This window comes from Eleutherodactylus coqui, chromosome 1 (assembly GCF_035609145.1).
Source record: "Eleutherodactylus coqui strain aEleCoq1 chromosome 1, aEleCoq1.hap1, whole genome shotgun sequence".
Taxonomy (NCBI): domain Eukaryota; kingdom Metazoa; phylum Chordata; class Amphibia; order Anura; family Eleutherodactylidae; genus Eleutherodactylus; species Eleutherodactylus coqui.
In genome coordinates this window covers 488334073-488352209 of record NC_089837.1, presented here as the reverse complement: position 1 = coordinate 488352209, position 18137 = coordinate 488334073, and the positions used below count along the sequence as shown (strand labels likewise).

General features: G+C 43.1%; 1 protein-coding gene across 4 annotated transcripts in view; it reads left to right on the top strand.

Annotated features, from left to right (window-relative positions):
• The window catches only part of GRIA4 (glutamate ionotropic receptor AMPA type subunit 4), a 396500-nt gene that overhangs the window by 120205 nt on the left and 258158 nt on the right, over positions 1-18137 (top strand). For all 4 annotated transcript variants that reach the window (XM_066594081.1, XM_066594082.1, XM_066594083.1 and 1 more), the window contains exon 3: positions 4764-5003. In XM_066594081.1, the coding sequence (XP_066450178.1) occupies positions 4764-5003 (240 nt within the window). The remainder of the gene's footprint in view (positions 1-4763; positions 5004-18137) is intronic.

Genomic DNA, 18137 nt, shown 5'->3' with positions numbered 1-18137 from the left:
CGCCGCGCGACGGGCAGCTCGAATTATGTCATATTACATATGTGTCCTGAAACTTCATGTAACCTCCGGCACCAGAGTCATGCTTCAGTTATAATACTTCTGCGGGAAAGATAAGGAAAGTGAGGCAGAGAGTCGGAGCACTGCGATCCTGAAAACATCGGGGGGGGGGGGGGGGGTTATGTTTTTAGGATTTCTTTTACATTAAAGAAATCCTAAAAATGAATTATTTTCATTATTAAAACGTGAAAGATTAGAATTCCTTACACCTGTCCTAAGTTTGTGGTTGTCCATGGAGTTAATATGATGCACACACAGTGCAGCCCCATAGAGTTAATTTATAAGTTCAGCTCTACTACTATAAGGCTTCATGTGCCCCTCATAGTAACATAGTATGTAAGGCTGAATGAAGACAATGTCCATCTAGTCCAGCCTGTTTATCCTCCTGTGTTGTTGATCCAGAGGAAGGCAAAAAAAAAACACCAAGAGCAGAACCCAATTAGCCCTTTTAGGGGAAAATTCCTTCCCGACTCCCTAATGGCAATCAGAATAATCCCTGGAGCAACCCCTAATAGTTCCTACCTGCCTGTATACCCGGATTAACAATTAACCTAAGATTTATATCCTGTAATATCCGTCCGCTCCAGAAAGACATCAAGTCCCCTTTTAAACTCCTCTATGGATTTTGCCATCACCACGTCCTCAGGCAGAGAGTTCCACAGTCTCACTGCTCTTACAGTAAAGAACCCCCTTCTGTGTTGGTGATGAAACCTTCTTTCCTCTAACTGTAGAGGATGCCCTCTTGTTACCGTCGCAGTCCTGGGTGTAAACAGATCATGGGAGAGATCCTTGTATTGTCCCCTCATGTATTTATACATAGTTATTTGATCGCCCCTTAACCGTCTTTTTTCCAGGGTAAATAATCCCAATTTTGATGCCTCTCTGGGTATTCCAGTCCCTCGTCCTACTGCAAATGTATGATGTACCGTATATACAGATGTGCCCTTCCTCTTTCCTTCTGAACACATGTCCCAAAATGTGTGGTGTGAGAGGACCAGCATTGTAAAAAAAAAACCACATTATCGTATGATACTTTGTTGGGAGATATATATGATACTAGTAGAAAGCCCGTTCCAGGACGGAGGCTGCAATCTATAGATATATGTATCCATGCTCAGGGAAAGTATTCAGTGGAATTATTGTGGAAAACTGAAGACTTGCATGGAGGTTCTAGTACCCTGTTGTACCACCTCTAGCTTGGATACAAGATGTGATACAGACAGGCATGGAGGCTATAGTACCATGTTATACCACCTCTAACTTGGATACAAGATGTGATACGGACTGGCATTGAGGTTCTAGTACCCTGTTGTACTATCTCCAGCTTGGATACAAGATGTCATACGGGCAGGCATGGAGGCTCTAGTACCCTGTTGCACCACCTCTAGCTTGGATACAAGATGTGATACAGACAGGCATGGAGGCTATAGTACCATGTTATACCACCTCTAACTTGGATACAAGATATGATACGGGCGGGCATTGAGGTTCTAGTACCCTGTTGTACTATCTCTAGCTTGGATACAAGATGTCATACGGGCAGGCATGGAGGCTCTAGTACCCTGTTGCACCACCTCTAGCTTGGATACAAGATGTGATACAGACAGGCATGGAGGCTATAGTACCATGTTATACCACCTCTAGCTTGGATACAAGATGTGATATGGGCGGGCATTGAGGTTCTAGTACCCTGTTGTACTATCTCTAGCTTGGATACAAGATGTCATACGGGTGGGCATGGAGGTTCTAGTACCCTGTTGCACCACCTCTAGCTTGGATACAAGATGTGATACAGACAGGCATGGAGGCTCCAGTACCCTGTTGTACTGCCTCTAGCTCGGATGCAAGATGTGATACGGTCGGGCATGGAGGCTCTAGTATCCTGTTTTGCTGCCTCTAGCTTGGATGCTAGATGTGATGCAGCTGGTCATGGAGGCTCTAGTGCCCTGTTGTACCACCTCTAGCTTGGATACAAGATATGATACAGCTGGACATTGAGGCTCTAGTACTCTGGTGGGCTACCTCTAGCTTGGATACAAGATGTGATACGTCGGGCATGGAGGCTCTAGCATTCTGTTGGACCGCCTCTAGCTTGGATACATAATGTGATATGGGTGGTCAAGGAGGCTCTAGCACCCTGTTGGACCGCCTCTAGCTTGGATAAAAGATGTGGTACAGGGGGCATGGAGGCACACCGTTTTTGTGTGGTATCCTGTGGCATATCAGTCCACTTTTACTAGAACTCAGCCTCTAGATCATGAAAACTTATAGGCTGTCGAAGTGGGCATCCCAGATAGTCCCATACATGAGCGATAAATCTGGCGACCGGGCAGCCACGGAAGTGTGGCAAAGTTATGGAGACATTCCTGTGACCCCCTTGTGTGTGCGGCTGAGCAATATCCTGCTACCTCTTGGAAGCCGCCATGAGAGGAACACATGTGGCTGCAGGATGTCCTGAACATATTGCTGAGCTGTCATTGTCCCTCTTACCACTACTAGGGGTGACCAGGTGACCAACTATTGTATGCGATGGCCCCCCCAGACCATCACACCAGCAGGGGGCAGTGTGCCGTTCCCCAGCAAAAGCTGGATTAAGGCATTCACCCCTATGTCTCCAGACATGAACACTCACGTCATTAATGTTCAAACTAAACCTGGATTTGCCGCTGAAGAAAACTCGGTTCCACCCCATAGTGGTCCAGGTTGGTCGTTCATGACACCATTGTAAACAGAAGTGATGGTGGGTCGGGGTCAAAGGCTATACATAGAATGGGCGCCGTGAGACCAAATGTCCTTAAGCCAAACCCCTAGAAATGGTTCCGACAGACACTGGGGCCTGTAACGTTGGCGCCACCTGTCTCTGGATGGTGGACAACAAAACAGTTGGAGCTGCTCATGCTTGTTGTACAATCAAACGTACCTCTTTACTGGTGATACTGCAATTTGTTAAAACAAGATTTTGCCACTCTGTGAATCCATCATTGACCTGTGGATAGGTCATCAATAGTAGAAAACTCCAAGTCCTGGACAACTCCTTTAACTAAATTCATCTAAAGAAAAACATGGCTGATTTCTTCCATGGACAGCCATCCCTGTCCACAGATTATGCCTGGTAATGCAGCTCATTTCCATTGAAGTGAATGGGTGTGCACAACCTGTGGACAGGTGTGGCGCTGTTCTAGGGAGAAAGCGATAATCTTTTCTCATTTATGGGCCCATACTATATATGTCTATAAGCTTCTGAATTCATACAGATGTAGCTACGTTTAATTTGACTCTTAAAGAGTTGATAACTTTCTTGCCGTAGCTCGCTTAACCTTTTAATGACTTTTCATTGGCTTAATAGAGGTAATATGGTATTGTGAAAAAGGCACCAAAGAGTGACTTGCAAAGTGGCTTTGACACCCTGATAGAGTTGTAGGTACTTCATGTGCTGATGAACAAACTTTGTGCTCATGTCTGCATGAGACCTTGTACAGATGTAGCAGGATTGAATCTATTAATATATAGATGGTTTTCTTCACCCCTTAAAGACCAGACATTCTTTAGGGATTTTACTATTTTTTTTCCTTCAGTTACCAAAATGATTTTTGCAGCATTTTTTTTTCCGCAATATTTTTTAATATCTTTTTTCAGGTCCTTTTTTTCCTAGTTTTTCAGTTTTATTAAGGGTAAAAAGCTTTAAAAGGATTTTTTTTTAAATTTATAATTTATGCTAAAATAAAGCATTGAAATTGGTTCCTCATTTTATTTCAAATGTTTTGATATATAATTTGTATAGTTGCAAATATTTTTTACTATGTCCCCCATTATGTCATATAAGACCTCTGGAGGTCACTTAGTGTCTATTTATTTTTTATTTCACATCCCAATTACAGGGGAAAACATCCCCCTGTAGTTACAGTAGTTACTAACAGAGCTGATCTGGGCCTGCTAGGACCCTGCAGCTCTGCCATGGCAGGGGGCACCCAGCAGTCACCGGATCGCCGGGTCGAATAGCTGAAGTAACACTTTCACTTTCCCTTTCCCTATTTCGTGCGTAGTGCTCTTTGAGCGCTATGTAATCTGGAAAGGAGAAGGCAGAAGCGGTTGAAGCTCGAATCTCCTTTCTCCTCTGAGTCCTTAGCTATGTCTGTCAGTCGAGGACCTGACTTGCTCCCACTTGATTGCAGGAGCAGAAGCTTTAATCCTGCGCCGTACTTCTGCTATCGTCCAGGATAAAAGAACAGGACCGAGTGCTGTAAATTTACTGCTTGGTCCTTAAAGAGTTAATTATTTTGACTGTTTAACCTTTTGATATTTACCTGATACAATAAAAAGTGTTTGTCGAGTTGTAAACTTTCAATGGCCTATTCTCAGGATACGTCACCAACAGTAGCTCCAATGCCTAGGACCCCTACCAATCAGTTATTCACTTGTGCACAAAGCTGAATATCTGCATGAAGCAGACAGCTCCATTTCCACTGTAGGGGCCAGCCTTTGTATTGCAGACCGTTGAAAGGAATGAGATCTTGGCCTGCAATACCAAACGGGACCACTGCTGTGACTTATCCTGAGGATAGGCCATTAAGAGTTTGCAGCTGGACAACCTCTTTAAGGCTCTGCTCACTTTTGCATTAGTACTCTTCCATCAAAATTGCGTTACTTTTTCATGCCTAGATTTTAACCATTGCCTGATGGATCTTTCTGCTTCTTTTTTCTTCCAGTTTGCTCCCAGTATTCCAGAGGAGTGTTTGCCATCTTTGGACTGTATGACAAGAGATCAGTACACACCCTGACCTCGTTTTGCAGTGCTTTGCACATCTCCCTCATCACACCCAGCTTCCCAACCGAGGGAGAAAGCCAGTTCGTTCTCCAACTGAGACCATCGTTGCGAGGAGCGCTGTTAAGTTTGCTGGACCATTATGGTTGGAATCACTATGTATTTCTTTATGACACAGACAGGGGTAAGTAGCATGATGGCATTTTACTGTATTATGGGGACTTAATGGGGTTTTCCTATCTCAGACATTTAGGGAACGTTTGCAAGAGAGTTAGTAGACCCATCTCTGGAGAACAGGGTGGGTCAACTGACTACCACACCGCTAAACAGAACAGCTGCAGATGGCTGAATCCAAGTGCAGACTATGAATATATATACAGGGGCGTAATTATAGCGGATGCGGTTGCACCCGGACCCAGGAGCCTTAGGGGCCCATAAGGCCTCTCTTCTCCAGAATAGTAAGCCTAGTATTATGAATAAAGCATTATAGGGGCCCTGTTTTTATATAATTTTGCATTGGGGCCCATATATATATACCCGTCGGGGTATGGCCCCCCTATGGGTCTGACAGTGGCTCAAGTTGGTCTTGATGCTGCTACAGGTATTGATTAGAATTGTTAATATTCTGTATTCATATGTATGACCATGGCTACAAGACTAAGCAACATGGTTTTCAGGACAAAGTGCTGATTCCTGCGTTATATGGTAATTATCTATAAAGGTATTCCATGGGATTTAAATGTTTAGCATGCTGCGACCAGGCTGTAGGGGTGCAGGAGGTCCCAGCCATACCCGGCCCTGGTGCTTAAAGGCTATGGACACCTTTGAAGAGCAGAGGCCTGGCAATCCTTTTTGAAGTATGGTTTAATTTCATATTTTTCGCCGTTTGTCTTCTGCAGCTTCTACATATCCCTATATATAGAAACCGCAGTCTAAGGCGCAATAGGAGATCTCTCAGTGTGCTGGATTGATGACTTAGTTTTTAGCCCTCTTCCGTTTTTTTATCAGCTAATTTATGATTTAAAGATAAACTTTGTTGCGGTCAGACATTAGCTGATAAGCGGGTTCAGGAGAGAAGAGAGCAGAGGGTAACTAAGCTGTTAGACCAGAAGACGCAGAAGACAAACGGTGCAACGTTTTTAATGAAACCCTATTACTAAATTGATTGTTAGCTCAAAATGCATGCATTTAAGTGAAAAAAAATGCCCCCAAAAGCTGCCCATAGCCATTAAGGAGGACTGAATACACCTTGAACACATAAGAAGATAAAATAGCACATAGCAGATGAGAAATCTGTTGCAGATTAGGGTTTATTCACACAAAAGTATTTTCCTTCAATATTTTGGGAGCCAAAACCAGGAGTGGAACTTAAAGGGAAAACGTATAATGGAAAGATTCACATTTCTTCCGTATTTTGCAGGGGCATAACTATAGAGGGTGCAGGGGACCCAGTTGCACCCGGGCCCAGGAGCCTTAGGGGGCCCATAAGGCCTCTCTTCTCCATATAGGGAGCCCAGTACTATGAATAAAGCATTATAGTTGGGGGCCCTGTTACAGGTTTTGCATCGGGGGCCCAGAAGCTTCAAGTTACGCCTCTGGTATTTTGGACACCCTCCCTCAGGGCTTAAACAGACGAACGCGTTTTAGTCCCGTTATGATAATCACGGCCGCATAATGAGACAAAACAAAGCCATTAATTTCAATGGTTTTGTTTTTACCAGCTTGTTTCTAGGTCGTGAATACTATGGCCCAGAAAAAGTAGGACTTTGCCCTAGATAGGACAGGACCTATGTTCCTGCATTTTGTTTTCAAACTCGTGTACATTTGGCATGGAGTTTGAACGGCCGGAGAAAAAAAAACCCAAACTCATTCATGTGCAACTATGCTCCGTAGCACCGATCATAATTGCGCCTACGGCCGTCTGAAGCCGCCCTTATAGTGAGGATTGCCTTGATGAGACAACTCCTTTACTGATATTTTCAAAAATGGTGTTTTGCGCCAAAAGATTTTTTTTTTTTTGTAGCTTTTTTGTACCTGTAGTATATTTACAATGTGTTCCCAGAGAAGAATGATTGTTAGGTGCGCTAAATTTGCGCACCTAACAAAGATAGGATATGCGACTGCTGCTAAAAACGCAGGTACTATAACAGGCAGTATTTTGCAAAAAAGGAGGAAAAACTGCAGCAGTTAAAAAACAGCAGAGAAAAAAATGTGGAAAGGAAGGTGTTCACATGGCAGAGTTGGATGGGAATTTAAGATGGAATCCACGCCAATTCCATGCAAGTTATGGGTGAAATCCGGGTCAAATCTGCGTCCCCTTATTTGTATTTAAATTAGAGGAAAGAAGTGATTTCCGGAGACGGGTTTGTTACAGAATCTGTGTGGAATCCTTGCTGAGATATTCGTAGATAGATTAGCCCCCTTGTAGTTGTAAGCAGACCGAATCAGTAGAGACCTGTTTCAGGTAGAACTTTGCTGAAAGTTTGGTCAACAGGAACCCAAGCCGAACTTTTTGCAAAGTTCTACCGGAAACAGGATTCTCCTGCTTCACTTCACTGCATGTTCCTAAAAAACACATCCGTATCTTGTGCACACATGTCGGTCACAAAAAAAACCCACCAAGACGCAGCATTCTCTACACTTCTGTATTCACTTCTATATTCTCTACTCTTCTTCACATTTGTGCACCAAAGATCCCTGTAGAAGTCAATCGGAGGTGCTGAAAAAAGAACACATCAGGGACTCATAGTTACATAGTATGATAGGATGAATGAAGACAATGTCCATCTAGTTCAGCCTGTTTCAACCCCTAGTTGATCCAGATGAAGGCAAAAAACCCCAAGAGGCAGAAGCCAATTAGCCTATTTGGGGGAAAATTCCTTCCCGACTCCATAATGGCAGTCAGAATAATCCCAGGAACAACCTTTGATAGTTCCTACCTAAATGTAAGACCCGGAACAACAAACCCGCTGGTCACCTAATGTCTATATCCTGTAATATCCTTTCGCTCGAGAAAGACATCTAGTTACCTCTTAAACCCCTCAATGCATTGAGCCATTACCACATCCTCTGGCAGAGAGTTCCACAGTCTCACTGCTCTTACAGTAAAGAACCCCCTTCTGTGTTGGTGATGAAACCTGCTTTCTTTCATTAGACAAATTAGTTGATGCGTCTTTGTTTGCCGCACAGAAATGAACATGCCTTGCGGGGAGAAAAAGTGTGTGCAAAAAAGTTGCGCCGAGACGTATTCAAATCCGCATACACTCGTGTGAAGGGACCCTTAAAGGTGTTAATTAACCAATAAAAGTTATCTCCTATCCATGAGGCAGGGGATAACTAGCTGATCGGTGGAGGCCCCAGCAGTCGGAGAGGGTCCCCGAATAAACGGGGCCACGTTTGTACGTGTATGCAGCCCTCTATTCATTTCAACAGGACTGTCGCTGATACCTGAGCACTTGGACTCCGCTTTCTCTAGCAGTCGCAGTGAAATGAATGGAGCGGTGTTACACATGCTCAAACGTCGCTTCGCTTATTTGGGGAACCCTTAGGACCCCTGTTCTGGGGACTCCATTCAATCAGTTAGTTATCCCCTATCTTGTCCATCAAAGATAACGTCTCTCGCTGGGACAACCCCTTTAATGATAGGATCTGTAAGCAAGTAGATGTACGGAGACGAGGGGAATCCTCCATCCGTCTTCTATCAGTAATGAACAGGATTCTTTAAAACCTGCTATTCGCCAGTAATATGTCTGGAGGCTATGAAGCTGTCGGCGGCATTGACGTACCTTGTAAGACAGAGCAGTGGAGTCAGATACTTGTTTTTTCGGATCGATGATTATAGGGAAGCAGTTTAAGCAACGTTTTGTGATTCACTGAAGTAACATTGAATTATAGGAATATTGGCTCCTTATAAACAGCTACAAGGATCCTGCTGTAATATGGAGCATGGACATCAGATTGAATGTTGTACATGAGAGCAGCAGGGTCTTTAACTCCCCTGGGGAAATTACCCCTAATAACCCCATAAACTGCGCCAATGTTAATGCTGTCTCATTGATTTTCTGGAATCCATGTTGTGTCTATGCGTATGAATTTAAGATGTCTTCGGAGACGAATGATTGCTATGTCGATAACACGTTCTTATTACGTCGGGAAGGTTGAATCCAAGTAATACCGTTTAATAGGTAGAAAACACGGCTGCCGATGGTTTTAGACCATTCATCATAATGTCGCACAATAGGCCACCTCAAAGTTGTTACGTGTTTTAGATACAATTTACATCTAGCTAACTGGTTTTAAAGGTTCAGGCCCATCGGTTTGTGATTGGTTTGGGTCGTTTAACTTCTGGGACACCAAGTTCTAAGAAGGAAGAGGTACAGCACTGCGCTGGTTTAGTAACATACATAGTAACATAGTATGCTAGGCTGAATGAAGACAATGTCCATCTAGTTCAGCCGGTTTCAACACCTCCCCTCTTTGTTGGTCCAGAGGAAGGCAAAAAAAAAAACAACGTGCCAATTTAACTCATTTGGAGGAAAACAAATTCTTCCTGACTCCATAATGTCAGCCAGAGTAATCCCTGAATCAACATTTCAGATCAACAACCCCGCTGGTCACCTAATATCTATGTCCTGTACTATCATAGCGCTCTAGAAAGATGTCTAGTCCCCTCTTAAACTCCTCTATGGATTTTGCCATTACCACGTCCTCAAGCAGAGAGTTCCACAGTCTCACTGCTCTTACAGTAAAGAACCCCCTTCTGTTTTGGTGATAAAACCTTCTTTCTTCTAGATGCAGCGGATGACCTCTTGTTACCGATGCAGTCCTGGGTATAAACAGATCATGGGAGAGATCCTTGTATTGTCCACTAATGTAGTTATACATAGTTATTTGATCGCCCCTTAGCCGTCTTTTTTCTAGGGTAAATAATCCCAATTTGGATAGCCTCCCTGGGTATTCCAGCTTTTGCAACAGCTGATTGGCATTGATTGCTCGAGTTAAATCTACAGTCCACTAGTACCGCCAGGTCTTTTTCCATATCCCTTTTCCCTAGCAGTACCCCATTTAGTGTATATTGGTGACATCCGTTTCTCCTGCCCATGTGCATAACTTTACATTTATCAACATTGAACCTCATTTGCCATTTTTCTGCCCAAGCCCCCAGCTTATCTTGGTCCGTTTGCAGCCGTAAATTGTCCTCCATTGTATTAATTGTCTTGAATAATTTTGTATCCTCTGCAAATATTGATATTTTACTGTGCAGCCCCTCTATCAAGTTGTTGATAAATATATTGAACAGAATGGGGCCTAATACTGAACCCTGTGGCACCCCACTAGCAACGGTGGTCCAATCAGAGTACAAATCATTTATTACCACCCTCTGCTTATTATCTTTGAGCAAGTTCTTTACCCAAATACACACGTTTTCGCCCAGTCCGAGCTGCCTCATTTTGTATATCAACCTATTATGTAGAACTGTGTCAAATGCTTTAGAGAAATCCATATATACGAGATCAATAGACCCACCCAGGTCCAGCCTAGAGCTTACTTTATCGTGGAAGCTGGTCAGATTGGTCTGACATGATCACCCCCCCCCCCTCCCCCTCATGAACAGATGCTGATGAGGAGTTATGCCATTGTTTTGCATGAGGTATTCTAGGATGGCATCTCTCAGAAACCCTTCGAATATTTTTCCAATTATTAAAGTGAGACTTACCGGCCTGTAGTTACCAGGCTCTCTTTTAGACCCTTTTTTGTATATTGGAACCACATTGGCTATGCGCCATTCCAGTGGTACAACCCCAAGTCTCAATAGTGTCCATAAATATAAGAAATAGCGGTCTAGCTATCATGTTACTTAGTTTTCTTAGAACCCTTGTGTGAATTCCATCTGGGCCCCGCGATTTATTGATTTTATTCCTCTTTAACTGTCTCTTTACTTCCTCCTGCAATATTTAGAGTGGGTTTGCTTTATTCCCCTGCATCTTGTGTGACATTTCTTTTTCATTTGTGAGTGCACTTGAAAAAAAACTATTTAATAGATTTGCCTATTTATCTTGCATTATTTGTTAAAGGGCCAGAGCTTTCAGTGCAAATCCTTTTACTGTTTATATAGTTGAAGAATAGTTTAGGGTTGTTTTTACTCTCTTTGGTGATCAGTCTTTCTGCCTTCTCCTTAGCAATTTTGATCTTTTCTTTACATGATTTGTTTTTTCCCTGTGTGATTTTAGCACTTCTTCCCTGCCTTCTTGTTTTAGTAGTTTAAATGCTTTCTTTTTTTTGTTTATTGTCCCCCTTACAGTTTTGTCAAGCTACATTGGTTTCCTTCTACTTGTAGTTCTTTTATTTTTAAAGGGTATGAACTGCTCACATGAGGTCATTAGGATGTTTTTCAACTTTTCCAATTTGTCGTCTGTACTGTTATTTATGAGGATGTTGTCCCAATTAATGTTACCGATAGTAGTTCTGAGATGATCAAATTCTGGTTTACTAATGCTTAGTTTTTTTTGTCGCTCCCTGATAAGGCTTCTTATTGAATGACAGCTGGAAATTAATTTTATTGTGGTTACTATTTCCCAAGTGTCCCTGCACCTGCACCCCCGTGATTCTGTCTGGTTTGTTAGTTAATAATAAGTTCAGAGTGGCCCTACCTCTAGTTGGCTCCCACACAAGTTGGGTAATTGTTCTCAAGAACTTATCACCCTTGTGAGATTTGCAGGTTTCGTCTTCCCATATTATATCTGGATAATTAAAGTCTCCCATAATAAGTACTTCATTACGGTTTTACCCCTTCTATTTGTCTTAATAATAAGTTTTCAGTTTCTTCTGTTATTTTTGGTGGCTTATAGAAGACCCCTATCAGGATTTTGTTATTTTTTCACTCTGTATTTTTACCCACTCGTTTATCTCCTGCATCTATATCTTATCGTAGCTTCGGAATTAAGTACAATTTAACATACATACATACCCCTCCTCCCTCTTTTTGGTTTCCATCTCTTCTGAAGACATTATAGCCCTGTAAATTCACTGCCCAATCGCTTTTATCATCAAGCCATGTTATTCCCACCATATCGTAATTTTTATTCGATTTTCTGGCTTTAAGCTCACCTACTTTACCGATCAGACTTCTTGTGTTTGTTGCCATACAATTTATACGGTTGTTGTTGTTCTTTATATTCCTTGTGCTACTTATGGTCTTATTAGCTGTTCTGTCAGATCTAACTGTACTAACCCCACCCCCTCTTCAACCCCCATTCCCATTTTTTGGTCCCAGGTCGCTATCTACACTGTCTACCCCCCTGTTTCTCTTTTTGCCCTCCCCCTCAATCCCTAGTTTGAACACTCCTACAGCCTTCTAGCCATCTTCTCCCCCCGCACAGCTGCACCCTCCCAATTAAGATGCAGCCCGTTCCTACAGTAGAGCCTGTAGCCGACAGCAAATTCAGCCCAGTTCTCTAGAAACCCCACCAATCCCGAGAAAGCATCATTGTCAAGTCCCGAAACTTTGACAGCAGTATCCGCCACTGCAACATTCACTTTGTGAGCTTAAGAACTCAGGAGTCACCAGTGGTCCCTTTGAAGTAAATATGACCACCAGATATTGCCAAAAGCTTCAACTTATCTTTGGCACTTCCCATCAAAGTGAATGGTGTGGTGGCGTGCATAAGCAGTCACAACCATCAAACTCCAGGGTAACAAAACATTCAGCAAATTTCTTATATGTTGTAGTTACGTTTCAGATGTAATGATCGATGGGGGTCCAGGTGTTGAGACACCCTTTAGTCAAAGGGACAGAGGGGCTTAGTTGAGTGCTGAGCCCCACCGGATCTGTTTGACTTTTCTCAGAGCGGTGTACCAGCTCCATAGAAAGTCTGTGAATGTGTAGACTGCTTAATGATCACAGCTGAAATAGCATAGTGCTTGACTAAGCACTTCTGCCACTTTGCTTTAGCAATTGGTAGGGTCTCAGCGCCTGGTCTTTCGATCAAAAATTTTGACATGTCACTATGACATGTCAAAAGATTCCTGAAAGTTTAGTTACCTTTTAAAGGGGTTGTCCATTTACAACATCAGTGATCCAGCGCTGCAGCTCTGCAATTCTGTCTGTGTTGACACAAGAATTCAGGTGACAGTTGCCTGCTAGAGATGAGCGAGCATACTCGCTAAGGACAATTGCTCGATCGGGAGCAAAAGTTTGAGTGTCGGCGCAGGTAACAGGTGAGTTGCGGCAGTCAGCAGGGGGGGAACGGGGGGGGGGGGAGAGAGAGGGAGAGAGAGATCTCCCCTCTGTTCCTCCCCGCTCTCCCCCGCCTCTCCCCGCCTGCCGCCGGCAGCCGAATCTTTGCTCCCGAACTGGCAGGTACTCACTAAGGGCAATGCTAAATCGAGCAATTGCCCTTAGCAAGTATGCTCGCTCATCTCTATTGCCTGCCAATCAGAGGCCACAGCATCATCGCCAACCTTCTCCCGGCCAGAGCCATTATGATGCCAGGAGTTCGGAACGATGACCCTGCGGCCTGTGATTGGCAGGGAGAATCATGGGGGTGCAGGGAGAATCATGGGAACTTAGGACGGGTAAGTACCAAGTTTTATATTGTCTTAACTCATTTGGACTTAATTGTAAAAAGTTTACTTGTGACTGGACAACCCCTTTAGCTGATTGAGTATGGCTTTACGGAGGTCCTAGAGATGGAATGCCCACTGTTTACAAAGTGATAGGATATCCTAGTGGGATGAAAATACAACCTTTAAGAATTTGAGGTCATAAAATGTTGCATCAGGAGGCATTAGAAAAGGAACTGTACCTATCACAGCATCAAATGAGTGGTTTTGGCCAACTTTTCATATGCCACTGTTGATCAATAGTGTTATCTGTGCGTCTCCGTAGAGCAGCAGGTTGTCATCATTCGAAAAAAAAAAAGAAGCAGTTTAATGACCAAATGAGCTCTGCTACATCATATTTTGAATTTCACCCTTCGGTAAGGTCGATAATGGCGCACAGTAACTTTTTATAGACAATATATTTTAAGTGTGAAACCTGGTTGTTATGGTGTCTATCCAGAATGTGCATTATTCACGGGAAAATGCTCTCTTTAATTGAATGCTGAGCTCCAAGTCCGTTCAATTAATCTGATGTGCACAGATTGGAAATAGATATATTCACTAATAAAATGTGAGTTTTATTAAAATTGCAGTAAAAAAAGTAATAAAGTAAAAATGGTTAAGCTTAGAGTTAGACTCTGCATTATGTGCACATGGGCTTGTTACGGCTAAGTACAACCTTGGAGTTGTATGGAGTCTGAATATGGTGCCCAGGGGCATAACTTTAGAGGATGCAGGGGATGCGGTTGCACCCGGGCCCAGGAGCCTTGGGGGGCCCATAAGGCCTCTCTTCTCCATATAGGGAACCCAGTACTATCTGTAAAGCATTATAGTTGGAGGCCCTGTTACAAGTTTTGCATCGGGGCTCAGGAGCTTCAAGTTACGCCTCTGATGGTGTCTATAGCAGTTTATGGGCCTGGCTGTACCTCTGTGTGCCTCCATTCCTATATGGGGTATGCATTATTGGATGTTATATTGCATCTGTAGAAGAGTATCTCTGCGATACAATGGCTCATGGTACTGTATGGATTCATAGTAGTACGAATTAATTTCTTTAAGGTGTATGCCTATCTTCAAGTGCTTGAGCTATCATTGGAAGTTATTCCGTTTCCATGAGATAGCAAGTAACTTTCATATTGGAGGGGTCTGATTGCTGGGACCCCCAAGGTTCCTAAGACTGGGGTTCTGGTGTGTTCTAAAGTGAGGGCATCAGTAGTTGCACATGCACACCATTGGTCTATTTATTTCATTTGGACACTAGAGATAGTACCTAATTGGAGAGAATTGACCATACCTCCGATGCACCCCAACTACTTCAATGGGTGTCATCCATGAATTCCTCTCCTTAGACTACTATGGCTAATGATCAGCATCAAGAACCCTCACACCATTAATCTAAGTTTTATTATAAGGGCAGGTGGGTAGGCTGCTGCCACATCCAGGCATCTGGCAGCAGGACTATGGAGTCGGAGTCAGAGACCCAGTTCGGGGGAGTCGGAGTCGGTATAAATGTAATGGCTTATTAAAAGAAATATATATACCGTATAATTAATTCAATGCAGAATTCGATGCATATTCTTTTCATAGGAATTTAGGAAAGTCTTGAAATGTCCTATAAAGACCGATTTATAAAAAACAATGATAACTAGGATCTAGGATGTAGCTCGATTATTTTATCATGATGATGATGAAAAGCCAAATGTCACCATTTAATACAGTAAATGTATCACTTAAAAACATGAATCATATATAAAGGAGTCGGAGTCTTGGAAAATTGGAAAAAGGAGTCGGAGTCGAAGATTTGGCTTACCAATTCCACACCCCTGACTGGTAGAAATGTACTTGCTCCACCTCTATACTAGAAAGCTACAAGTCCTAATCCCTCCTACTGTCTCTCCTAACCGAATATGATTTATCCATTACTGCTCTTTCCCCCTTTTTATGCAATGAACCCCCTTCTTATCTGCACCCTCCAAACCCAGTCATGTCTGGGCCTACACTATGTTGCGATTGTTTGACCCTCCACGGAGGTATATGAAGACTGTGGTGGTTGCCATTTGGTGAACAAAGGCCTTCAGACCTCTATTTTCCTGATAGCTAAAGTTTTCGGAGGTGGAACCCACACTTATGAGGCAGACCCCAATAAGTATATATTAAGACTTTAACCAGCGCCGACTGTTGTATTAAGATATTAACATTCCCTTTAAGCTGCTGTGTAGAAACTATAAAATAAGTGACAGTTGCATTTTGGGTTGATTGATGGATCGCGTGGCATAGCATCGCCATGGTCACTAGACACAATCTATCAGCATTTTTTTGCATCACAATAAATCATTATTAGCATATGACATGATTGGCATCACCTCAACCGAGCAGCATGAAGGCATAATGGATCTGATTAATGAATATTTTCCTGCGCTCTGCATCCATACCATTTAGCACATGGAGGGTAGAACTTTTGCCAGCGTCGCATCTCCCTAGTCTTTTGGGAACAAATCTGCAAAGCACCTCAGGAATACAATTCAGCACTTCTTTATCTAGAATGATTTATGTGTAAGAGTATGTTTCTAAAGGTTACGTGTCAGCTATATACCAGATGGTAACATTTTCTGTTCGTCATTTAACATCATTGAACAGCAGCTGGACAAATGGGCACGGAAGCTGCAAGGCAGACTCCCAAAATAATGGGTTTTATCACCATGTAACCAGATTATCACAGCAATGGAATAAAGTAATAGTATATGTATGGTATCTACTAACCTCCTACTAGGAAGAAAGACTGCAGTAATTGGTTAGGTCACTGTAAATGCCATAATAGGCAATTGCTATTTATACAGTCATCCGCATAGGACAACCAGTTTCCTTTAAAAGGGTCTTGGGGCTGTCCAGGGTTAGAAAAACATGGCTGCTTTCTTCCAAAACACAGCTCTACCCTTGTCCAGGCATTATGTCTGGTATTGTAGCTCAGCTACCATTCATTTCAATATTGCTAAGCTGCAATACCAACACACAACCCTATGGATAAGGGTGGCGTTGTGTTTGGAAGAAAGCAGATATGTTTTTCTAACACTGGACCATCCTTTAAAGTAGATCAAAGGGCATATTGCCTCTGGGACTCAAAGCAATATGCTGTAATCTGTAGTGCAATCAAGAAGCAAGTGTTTCATTTTCCTGCAGTGCCCCCACAGGAGAAATGAGGTATTGCATGGTTCAAATGATATCAGTATGCTCTACATGTAATGCACAGATGAGCCACTAATTGATGAGTGCTCTGCATGGAGAACCCCTGTATTAATTATTGAAATCAGTAATTGCTGATACACAGGAGTCAGAGCAGAGACTTCCTTTGCTTCCGCTCTGACCCCCTTGAAATTGTGGTGCTGTCAGGGGGCGCACAATCAGCTGATTGGTTAGAGTCCTGAGCAACGGACCCCAGCTGTTCAGCTCTTGATAACCCATCCTGAGGATAGGTCATCAATAGTATTTTCCCAAGAAAAAACCCTTTTAAGTTAGAGTCAATTGCAAATTCCAGATCTTCCTTTCAAAAATGTGCATGTCTAATGATCAGACCATGTAAACTTAGACAGACAGAGGCATACTCATGATGGGTATTAGTGTATCTTGACGCTACCAAGAAGTCCTAGTGAAGTCAAGACTGACAGGGGGTGTCGCCCCTGTACCTGATTGACTGCTGACAACGCTCCCTTCAGGTCCTGGCTGCTTAGTATGCTACTGGGAATGTTTTTTTTTCCGGCGCTCCTGCATTCCCAGCATGGTGGTAAAGTGCTGCCCTTTTTCCGCCGCTGCTGTCACTGACCATCTTGCTCCCTCATTACTGCAAGCGTTGCTCCGGTCCTAGGGGGATCCTAATGTTCAGGCCGCTGACCTCCGCTGTTGAAAATTTGTTTCCCCCCTCTAAAGCGCTCCTGTGGTCGAAACCTATGTGGTCTGCCATATTTAGTATACTGTACCCCAAAAGCTTGATACTGTCAAAGCTGATACTGGTGTGGATATCAGACAACTGAAAGAAGCCATGCACAGCCAAAAAATATGGAGGGAGCCTTTAGGGTCACTGAGGGTCGTGAACAACTAAATGGCTAATAACACCCCCAAAACTTGACCAGTTTCCATCTGGTGCAAACAGATGCACTTCTTAATACATGTGTTACCCTTAGTGGGGCACATAGTTTATTGAGACCGGTATATGAAACGTCAGTCTAAGCAAATATGCCACACTCTCTGCCAGGACTCAAACTCTTTGTTGCAGGTGGTGGCTCCCCCTGCTGAGCTATTCAAGCACTCTATCTCCTCTGCTGAATGCTATCCTTATTACCTGCTCCTGTCTGCTTGAATGGCTACATCCCATTTCTTGATGGGACTCACTATTTAAGCCTGGCCTTCTACCTCCTTCCCTTACGAGATTTTTGTGCTCTAAGCCTGTAGTCAAGCTCCACCACCTGCCTGCTTCTCCATACTGAAACTGACATTTCCGTGTACTGACCTCTGGCTTCCCCTGACAACGCTACCTGCCCGCACTGGTCACATTAAGAGGTTCCAAACCTGCAACTGATCGTTACACTGTCTAGATTTATCTCAATGGCTCATGCTGGATGATAAGTCTAGGGTATCTTTAGACTATCTAGTCTAACTTTATACCACATATTAGTTGTTTTAGTTTATGCAAAATTTTGCACCAAAATTTGGTGCAATTTTTGCT